Source organism: Bidens hawaiensis, unplaced genomic scaffold (genome assembly GCF_021521415.1).
Source record: "Bidens hawaiensis isolate Kalapana, Puna unplaced genomic scaffold, B.hawaiensis_p1.1 tig00020589_1, whole genome shotgun sequence".
Taxonomy (NCBI): domain Eukaryota; kingdom Viridiplantae; phylum Streptophyta; class Magnoliopsida; order Asterales; family Asteraceae; genus Bidens; species Bidens hawaiensis.
In genome coordinates this window covers 156,848-167,470 of record NW_027493151.1, presented here as the reverse complement: position 1 = coordinate 167,470, position 10,623 = coordinate 156,848, and the positions used below count along the sequence as shown (strand labels likewise).

Genomic DNA, 10,623 nt, shown 5'->3' with positions numbered 1-10,623 from the left:
AAATGGGTCGGTTTACATGATAAACGAATACAAACGAGACCCGAAATTAACGAATGTCACAGTCGCCATAACCGAACCGACACATCTATTTAACTAACAATATGTTTGGGATTAACTTCCACCAAACATGTTGTTGGATTATACATTTTGATGTTTTTGGTTCAACATTTATTATAAAATTAAGTTGAATTTTATTGTTGGATTTGATAATGTCATTCTTTTTTTAAATGTTTGGTATTAATAATATAGATTATATACTTTTCAGATTATGTAATAACGTTTTTGTAATAATTGGTACCAAACTTTTAGGCCCAATTACATTGTTTTGGTTACGGTTAACCGACCCATAACCGACTCGCGCTAACCTACAAAACCGATTAACCAAAACCGCTCTAACGGGTTGGTTATGGTTATTCATTAACCGACATATCGGTTATGATTATGGGTTTGACTCAAAACCGCCCTAAACCGATCCATGCACACCCCTACTATTGTGCCATATTTCCAGTTTTACCCTCTAACCTTACACTATTTACATCACAACCAAACTACAAATGTCAAAAGTCAAACCCCACGTAAGGGTAGTTTAATAAATACAAAAAAATTAACTGTTGAACTCCCAACCGTATTATTCGGCCACGCCTGAACCACTTTCTTTAATTTGGTTTTTTAATTACGGTTTATATATTAATGCTATATTTTAGCTATAACTATAAAATTAGCTCTAACCTTTCAAAAAATACAATAAAATAAAATTAGATTTAACTAGAGAAATGTAATAACTATACTAACATTTATACTTCTTTTCCAATTGTAATGTTTGTTTTGCTTAACTCGTTCTTCCTTAAAAACTCTCATTTTACATGTCATGTATAATTGTAAAGAAACGATCGATAAATAGAGAAAAAACTCATTTCATTCATACGTAACAATCACATTTACATTACACACACGTATATATACACACTTATATTAATTGTAACAAACATTAAATCATAAGTAGAAGAATAATAATGTATTATGTATGTCTATTATGGCCGTTTATAAGACTCTCCGCCTGACAATTTACCATTCATTATACACATCAACAAAACCCACTTCAAAATAATGTTAATTATTGTTAAATCGGTACTTAAATACAATAGTTTCTTAAACTTTTTTTTTTATCATTTTCAATTTTTTTTCAAACTATACATTTTTATAAAGCAACAACCCTAACATAAATAACCCTAACAGCATGCTGCCTCCACAAATCAAAAAGCAACTCAAAACCATATAAACAATTACATAAAAGTAAATTTACACTAGTTTCACCAATCTATCATTTTCTATCTAAAATGCAAATGCGTGCAATAATATATTCTATTTATATTAAAAATATATAATATTTTTTTCAAACAATAATAATAAAAATACAACTTACAAATTATAAATTACTTAGTCAAAACATGCTAACGTATAAAAAAAGAAAATACTCAAAAAGTCTACACGAGCCTTCTTTTTAGCCTTCACCGCCGGCACTATTAAGTCACTTTCTTTTCCAAAATCCCCAAAATACCCTCCAATCCTTTCCATATTCACACCACTTACCCCAACCTCCACCCAGGGGCATTTTCGTCATTTCACTCTTAACCGCTAACTCTGACCTCCCCAGCTACCATTTTCTTCATAATAATTCTCCATTGATTCAATCAAATTTCTCAAATAAATTTCAAGATTTTATAATTGATTTTGGATTTTGTGGAAGAACAAGATACTCTGTTTCTTCAAGAAACTGTTTTGATCAGATTCGATTCGTATTCCAAAGGTAAAGTTTCTTAATTTTTACTTTTTTTATACTTTTTTAGGTTCAAATATTATTATTATTCGATTCTTTTGATGGGTTTTGTTTTAATTTTAATGGGTATGTGATGATTTGGCTTTACTCTGTTTTGGGTTTTTATTATTTTGGATTCTTTTGTTGGGTTTTGTTTCAATTTCATTTTTTCATACATTTTGTGATTGATTTGTTATAATTTTTTATATTATTTTGATGGGTTTTGCTTCAATTTTACTGGGTTTGTGTTGAATTTTGATGATTCAATTTTACTCTGTTTAGGGTTTTGTGGAAGATACTCTGTGTCATCAAGAAACTTTTTGATCAGATTCGATTCGTATTCCAAAGGTAAAGTTTTCTTTAAATTTCACTTTTTTATACTTTTTGAGGTTCAATTTTTATTATTATTATTATTATTATTATTATTATTATTAGATTATTATGATGGGTTTTGCTTCAATTTTAACTGGTATGTGATATAATTTAACTTTTACTCTGTTTTGGGTTTTTATTAGTTTTGGATTCTTTTGTTGGGTTTTGTTTAAATTTCAATTTTTCTTAGTTTTTGTATTGACTTGTTATAATTATTCGATTATTTTGATGGGTTTTTTGTCAAATTTTGATGATTTAACTTTACTCTGTTTTGGTTTTTATTATTAATTTATTATTGGATTATTTTGTTGGGATTTGTTTAAATTTCACTTTTTCTTAGTTTTTTTAAATGATTTGTTTATAATTATTGATTATTTTGAATGGTTATGTATTAATTTAACTCGGTTTTGGTTGAATTTTGATGATTTAATTTTACTCTTTTTAGGGTTTTGGGGAAGAAGCTCTGTTTCAGCAAGAAATTGTGTGATCAAATTCGATTCGATTTGTATTGCAAAGGTAAAGCTTTGTTAACTTTTATCTTTTTTTCATACTTTTTTAGAAACTATTTATTGAATATTACTCTGTTTAAGGATTAGGTTTGATCATCAGCTGATTAATATAGAAATTTGGGTTAATTTGATTCTTGGTTGTTGATTGTTCCTGTTTGCGCCAGTGGTTTGCTGTTTACCGAATCAATTTGTTGTAAATTTGCAAAGTTTTTACGTAAATTGCGTTCAAGATTCAATAAAATCATTTGTGAGGGTATTTTGGTCATTTTGTTTTCAAGTTTCTTGAGATTTTACAGGGTGTTAAACTGTTTTTAACCGATTGAAACGAATTGAATCGAACTCAATAGTCCACTGAAGCAAGTTGGCTCTTTTGGAAGATTTTTAAATTGTTCGGTTTTCACGGTTTAATGGTTTTATAACACCTTAATTAATATGTATCTTTGTTTTTATTTTTAGAATATGTAGTTATGTATACGTATTATAATCATAAACCATCTTTATGATTTTCTTTTAAAAAGTTAAAAAAAAGATAAAATCGACAAAATCCTAAATCCTTAACCTGAAACAACATTTAGGGGTTCGGCTAGAATTATATCACTAGAACCGGCCAAACCAGACCGTGACTGCGTAACTTCACAACAACTTGTATTACTATTGTTATTAATTATTTGTATTTTTGGAAATTATCAATAAATTGCTATTAGTATTTTTTTTTGAACGGTGACTTTCATAGTGGTTGAATAATCAGCCACAGCTCTCGGAGAGAGCCCCAACCGCCCCACTCGGGCCAAGACTATGTTGTCTTAACCGGGCCCACGCTTGGCATCCGAGTTTTGGCTAGGTGTTCCACTAGAAAATTTCGAGCCCCCTGCCACTTGACAGGAGTTGTCCGCCCACAAGAGCAAGCTCTCTGGAAAGGGACACTCTAATAGAAAACTCGTGTCGCCATCAAGATTCGAACTTGAGAGGCCAACCGGCATCAAGCTCTTACCTATCATTTGGCTGGCCACTTGAGCTAGCCCAAGTGGTTAATAAATTGCTATCAGTTGATTTTATTAGTTACATTTGTTTTTCTTTTTTTTTTTTAAAAAAAAAATCTAACCAAAATTACTTATTTGCCCTCAGATGAACTACCAATCAACAACTCCAAGAAGCAACAGGCCCAAGGGATTCATGATTAAGCACTTGCTTCAATTTGCATTGTTTGCAGCCTTCAGCCTTTGGTTAGTCTACCAAATCACACAGCCAGCTGGCAGTGGGGGGCCCACGAGCCACCTCAGCAACGACCGTATTTCCAACTTCATGGGCCGAAAGGGGAGCGCGGGTTTATCAAAGTCAACCCTAAACCCTCACTCGGGTTTGACTTTAGATGACGTGACAAACCCCGCTGAAGAGGGCGAGATCCCACGATACTCGAAAGAAATCGAGGCGGTTGAGTTTCACGCCTCGGGATCTTCAAAAGAAGAAAATGACAAAAATACCCTTTTGCGAGACGGGTCGTTGACTGTTAGTAAGTCAAACATTAGTTTTTCTGATGAGAATGGAATTCCACAGCATGTTCAGGACAAGTATATTGGGAAAGAGTCGAATAAGGCGGTCAACAAGACTCGTGTTCAAATTCAAAGTCAAAGTGTGATGGTCAACAATACTCGTGTTGAAAGTCAAGGTCAAGGTCGAAGCGTGATTAAAACCCGTGTGGGTAATGGAAGAAACTGGTTGGTGGAAAAATCTTGATTGGGGGCGTATTTTACTTGTGGGTTCGGTCTGTTTTTTTGTACAGATAATGCAAGTGGATACGGTTGGGTTCGGATTTGTTTAGCTCATGGTGATAGAAGCTAACTGATATGAAAATGTTGACTGAATAATGAGCTTGATTTTAGATGAAAAGTTTTAGGTTACAACTTTTTTTTAATGGTTTTGGAATCAATTGTAATAGTGTAGTAGTTCACATTTTAAAAACATAAATGTTTATCCAAAAATAAATTGTTAGGTATACTTACAAATCTTAAATCAAATCTTATAAATGGAGATGTATACTTTAGCCAAAAACAGCCAGTGATGATTTTTATAGGAAAAAAAAGGAATAATGCAAACATTGGAAAGGCATACAAATAGATTATTGATTAACCTTCTAAAGCATAATTATTAATATCTAAATATAATATGTTACACTTATACTTGTTAATCTTAAAACAATAAACATGTGAGTATGTGACACTGGCCACTCACTTGTATGCCAACACAGGACAATATAAATGGACAAATACACCATTATGTGTTGCCACATGTTTCACTTTTTCATGTTTTGTATTTAGTTAGAGAGCTAACTATATAATTCTCTTAATTTTAATTATTATTTACTAGCAAAAATTATATTACGAGTTGGAGTGAATGGGTCCTGACAAAATGCAATATTCATGCGTGGAGGGCGGAAATGAATAGAATTCCAATGAAGGTGGCCCTTGAAAGAAGGGATATCACGGTCGAGAATATTCGGTGCCCTTTATGCGAGTCAGGTGATGAGTCCACTGACCATATTACCACAGGTTGTTTAATCGCAACATTTGTGTGGGAGCATATAAGTCGTTGGTGTAAACATGAGAAGGAGGCGTTTGTTAGATCTCCATAAATCGGTCAAGTTGAGCAAACATGAGAAGGAGGCGTTTCATGGGATTGTTATAATTACTTGTTGGAGATTATGGAAAGCTAGAAATGATTATATGTTTGAAGGTAAACAGGTGAAGATCGAAGATATAATTGGAGATGTAAAGTCAAACGGGTTTCTTTGGTACAAAGATAGACCAAAAAATAGATATATTGATTGGTCCATGTGGTGTAATTTTTTATCATGTAGATTCTTGTTTTGTTTTGTTGGTGGTTGCACTCCTTTTGTGGAGGTAGCAGTTTTTTTGGTGTTCTCGTTTGTTTAAAAAAGTTACATTTTGAAAAAAATAAATTATAATGGGCTTCAAGCCTCTACGATAAACTGGAAAAGTCTACTACCTACGTGACGATGTTGTGGTAGAAAAAATAAATTACGTATTTGCAGCAGGTAAATAATTTTTTCATTCAAAATTTATTAGATAAATTTAAAATCTTAAAAGTAACATTTCAGTAGTGAAGAGATGAAATATTTGACGAATTTGATATTTTAAAATTTTACTAAGTTATGTTGTTCGATTGTGATTGATCCTCACGAAATTTCCAACTTAAAAATAATGTTAACAATGACCGAAGATAAAATACTATAAATTTTCTGTTGTCAAACTTATGTGTTATTAAATCATACACATGATCAATATAATCAGGCTTTGTGCTGTCAAATCTGCCCGTTTTTCAAATGATTGTGTTCGGGTTAAGTTGTCCAATTAAACGGTCATGTCTTGGTTGATCTAATTAACCCTTTTAATTAAACAGGTCAGCCTACAAACCTATTTATGATTCATTCAAAGCATTTAATTCACCAACGTTAACACGCTTACAACGTGATTATTACCTACCCACCTTTTGACACGTTTACATAAATGAGTTAAATGGTCATGCACTCATATTTTGGCTTATATACCCCCTTAATCCGAAACCTGTTAACCCATCATGATCATATTAAATTTTATCTTAATCATAAAATATTTACAAAATTAAAAAAAATAAACAGAGAACAAACTAACGGTCTAGTTTCAGGTTTTATCGAATCATAAGGGGAAGCAAAAGTAGGAAAAAAAAAACAAATCTTATAATCTATATCATGTTTGAATGGGTTGGGCCTTTAATAGGCTTAACTGTGACCCCAAAAGTAGATGTTCACAAATTGGGTTGTTCTAATAATGGGTATAAAACAAGGTTTGGGTATAATCGGGTATTAGAAAATCGGCTATTTGTCATACCCGGGTTGGGTTTGGGTAATTGTCTCTAAAAACCATATCCTATGTACAAGGTTCGGGTCGGATATAAAACTGGAAATTCTAAAAATATTTCCGGGTATTAAAAACCCCAATTTTCGGGCTTTTTCCGGGTTTTTTTCCAAGTACAGATTGGGTATTTTTAAGGGGTTACACTTTTTTGGGGTATTTTCGAGTATTTTTCGGGTAATTTCAGGTATAGGTATTTGAAAAACCCGGTTACGGATTTTGGGAAAACCCGGTTCAGGATTTCGGGTACTACCGGGCACAAATCGAGTCCGGTTCAGGTACGGGTTTTGGTACTAAAAATGCCCTATCAGTACCCTACGGGTAAGGTCGGGTACAGGTACTGAAAACCTGGATATGAAAAAATCCGGTTCAGGTTTTTTTCAAGTCCGGTTACCAATTCGGTTTTTTTACATCTCTACCCAAAAGGGATTATCATCATCATCATCATCATCATCATCATCATCATCGTACTCAGTATATCCCACCAATAGCAAAGTTATGGTAGGGTCTGAGGAGGGTAAGATGTAGACAGCCTTACCTCTACCCCATAAGGATAGAGAGGCTGCTTCCGGTGAGACCCCCGGCTCGATAGTAGTTTTGCATCAAGCCTTGGACATAAGGCACATAGCACTCAATCATCGGGACACCGGCTGATCGGTGCATGTACCCTTGTCTTTCGGCTATCAACGCCACTACATGATGCCTGATTAACCGTCCGTCACTTTTAACGTTATTTTCACGAGATTAGTAAAATAACGTCAAAATTAGTGCAATTTCACTTTTGCCCACCCGAGGGTTCACACATATATACATCATATGTGCGCACCGCAAGCAGGGCTTCCAAAAGGGATTATCACTGGGCAAATAGTGGGCTGTACATTCACAAAATGAAAACTCATATGAGAAGCCCAAGAACATCACATAAGCTTAAATAAGTAATAAACAAAAGCCCACAGAAAAGATTTCAAGTTTTCAACAATGGAAATGCCCATATTTCATCCAATCAATCGTTCAGCCATTTTTTATTTTTTATATTATAAAAACTAAACTGACTAAACTTTTCTCAAATAAAAATAACATAATATAAAAGAAAAAAATTCTAGTAACTAAAAACAATACAAGGTTTAAAGAAAAAGAACATAGATAAAATTAAAAAATAAATTAACATGTATCTTTTAAAAAATAAAAGTTAAAAAATCTGCAAGATTTAAAAATTCATTTTGTCCACAAAAAACTTATCCAAATTATTTTGTGAGCCCAAATATATTTAAAAAAAAAAGCCTAATACGCTAAATATTGCCTACATCTTGTTCGCCGCCATCTTCTCCAAATACTCCATGCTCCTCGCCACATTCGTCAATTTACATCGACACCAACAATCACCATTGCCTGTTTTTAAGACATACAAACTTGTTCACCCTTGGACACTCTGTCCACACTAAAAGGGAAAAATAAAAGTATAATTTCAAAACATACAAAATTAAATGGGTGAGCCTGACCTGTTTTAAAAAGTTTGCCCGATCCCGACATGATTTTTAAACGGGTTTACTTGAACCCAACCATTTTTTAAACAAATCATGTCAGCTGGCCTAAAACATATATGTTATTTTTGTTTCCAATTCAGATCGTAGCAAGAATTGCCACCCTAATGTTAATTACCTCAAAAAGTTAATTACTTAATGGTGTCTTTCTAGAAAAATAATGAATCCTAACAACTCTAAATGGGCCAAATGGCCTAATAAGTCAATTCACCCGACTTCAATATGTGAGAGATAAATTCAGCTCAACAAATATTCTACCTAGACGGTGGTACAACCAAACTATTTTAGCAATAAATAAAGAACTTTTCTGATTCAAAGAGTACATGTATACTAACATAAGACTATTTAAACATGTACTTATATATTTCTATTAAAAAGAAATTCTTTATGTTATCAAACATTATAAGACATTTTATTCTTCATTCACATTATAAATAGAGTACAATCACTACTGTTAATTGAACAATAAGAGAAAACAGTCATACTTAGTGTTAATTTGTCATATGTACATATGTAAATTTATAAACTTATTAGTTATGACATTGTTGAGAACAAAAGGTTATATAAAGAAGAGAAATCTGCATTTTGTCTCCCTGGTTTATATCGTCGCGAGATGGGTTAACTCCTGAAAAAGATTTTGCGAACTTTGTGCCCCTATGTTTCTCCGGCGGGTTCTTCTAACTCCTACCGTCCGTTGACCGTTGGTATTTTAGTAATAATACCAACATATTAAGTGTATTTTAGTAATCTTCTTTTAATAAATTATAAATATAATAATAATAGTAACAATATAATAATAAGAGATAATAATAATAATATTAATAATAATACTCATCTTCATCATCAGAGCAGATCATCATCTTCATCATCAGCTCATATTCATCATCATCAACCTCAAACATACTTGATGTTCTTCATCATCATCAGTTTCATTACAAGTAATCGAATCTCTCAAATCCTCAAACCCACAAGTCATTCCGACCAAAACCCCTAACCTCCGGCACCACGTCGCCATGGATTCCGGCCATCTCGTTTTTCCGGTCATTCAGGTTAAAAGTTTACTAAAAATGGTTCGTTTGGTTGTTTTCGGGTGAAAAGTTTACTAAAAAACGGTTCGTTTTGTTGTTTTCGGGTTAAAAGTTTACTAATAAACGGTTCGTTTGATTGTTTTCGGGTGAAAATTTTACTAAAAAACGGTTCGTTTTGGTTGTTTTCGGGTTAAAAGTTTACTAAAAAACGGTTCGTTTTTGTTTTCGGGTGAAAAGTTTACTAAAAAACGGTTCGTTCAGTTGTTTTCGAGTTAAAAATTTACTAAAAAACGGTTGTTTTAGTTGTTTTCGGGTGAAAAGTTTACTAAAAAACGGCTCATTTTGGTTGTTTTCGGGTTAAAAGTGTACTAAAAAACGGTTCGTTTGGTTGTTTTCGGGTGAAAAGTTTACTAAAAAACGGTTCGTTTGGTTGTTTTCGGGTTAAAAGTTTACTAAAAAACGGTTCCTTTGATTGTTTTCGGGTGAAAAGTTTACTAAAAAACGGTTCGTTTGATTGTTTTCGGGTTAAAAGTTTACTAAAAAACGGTTCGTTTAGTTGTTTTCGGGTGAAAAGTTTACTAAAAAACCGTTTCGTTTGGTTGTTTTCGGGTGAAAATTTTACTAAAAAACGGTTCGTGTGGTTGTTTTCGGGTGAAAAGTTTACTAAAAAACGGCTCGTTTTTGTTTGTTTTCGAGTTAAAAGTTTACTAAAAAATGGTTCGTTTGGTTGTTTTCGGGTTAAAAGTTTACTAAAAAACGGTTCGTTTGGTTGTTTTCGGGTTAAAAGTTTACTAAAAAACGGTTCGTTTGGTTGTTTTCGGGTGAAAAGTTTACTAAAAAACGGTTCGTTTGGTTGTTTTCGGGTTAAAAGTTTAATAAAAAACGGCTCGTTTTTTGTTGTTTTCGGGTTAAATATTTACTAATAAACAGTTCGTTTTGTTATTTTCAGGTGAAAAGTTTACTAAAAACGGTTTGTTTGGTTGTTTTCGGGTGAAAAATTTACTTAAAAACGGTTCGTTTGGTTGTTTTCGGGTTTAAAGTTTACTAAAAAACGGTTCGTTTGGTTGTTTTCGGGTTAAAATTTTACTAAAAAACGGTTCGTTTGGTTGTTTTCGGGTTAAAAGTTTACTAAAAAACGGCTCGTTTTTGGTTGTTTTCGGGTTAAAAGTTTACTAAAAAACGGTTCGTTTGGTTATTTTCGGGTGAAAAGTTTACTAAAAAACGGTTCGTTTTGTTGTTTTCGGGTTAAAAGTTTACTAATAAATGGTTCGTTTGGTTGTTTTCGGGTGAAAATTTTACTAAAAAACGACTCGTTTTTTGTTGTTTCGGGTTAAAAGTTTACTAAAAAACGGTTCGTTTGGTTGTTTTCGGGTGAAAAGTTTACTAAAAAACGGTTCGTTTTGTTGTTTTCGGGTTAAAAGTTTACTAATAAACGGTTCGTTTGGTTGT

General features: G+C 32.7%; 1 protein-coding gene across 1 annotated transcript; it reads left to right on the top strand.

Moving 5' to 3' along the window:
- The first annotated feature begins 1,725 nt into the window (after positions 1–1,725).
- On the top strand, positions 1,726–4,576 carry LOC143561171 (uncharacterized). The gene is made up of 4 exons (XM_077049297.1): positions 1,726–1,807; positions 2,099–2,164; positions 2,634–2,704; positions 3,823–4,576. The coding sequence occupies exon 4, from the start codon at positions 3,823–3,825 to the stop codon at positions 4,429–4,431; it is 609 nt and encodes a 202-aa protein (XP_076905412.1). The 5' UTR covers positions 1,726–1,807; positions 2,099–2,164; positions 2,634–2,704; the 3' UTR covers positions 4,432–4,576.
- The last annotated feature ends 6,047 nt before the right edge of the window (positions 4,577–10,623 follow it).

Excerpts from the sequence above, each read along its gene's own strand:
- LOC143561171 (XM_077049297.1), top strand. The coding sequence starts at position 3,823 with ATGAACTACCAATCAACAACTCCAAGAAGCAACAGGCCCAAGGGATTC.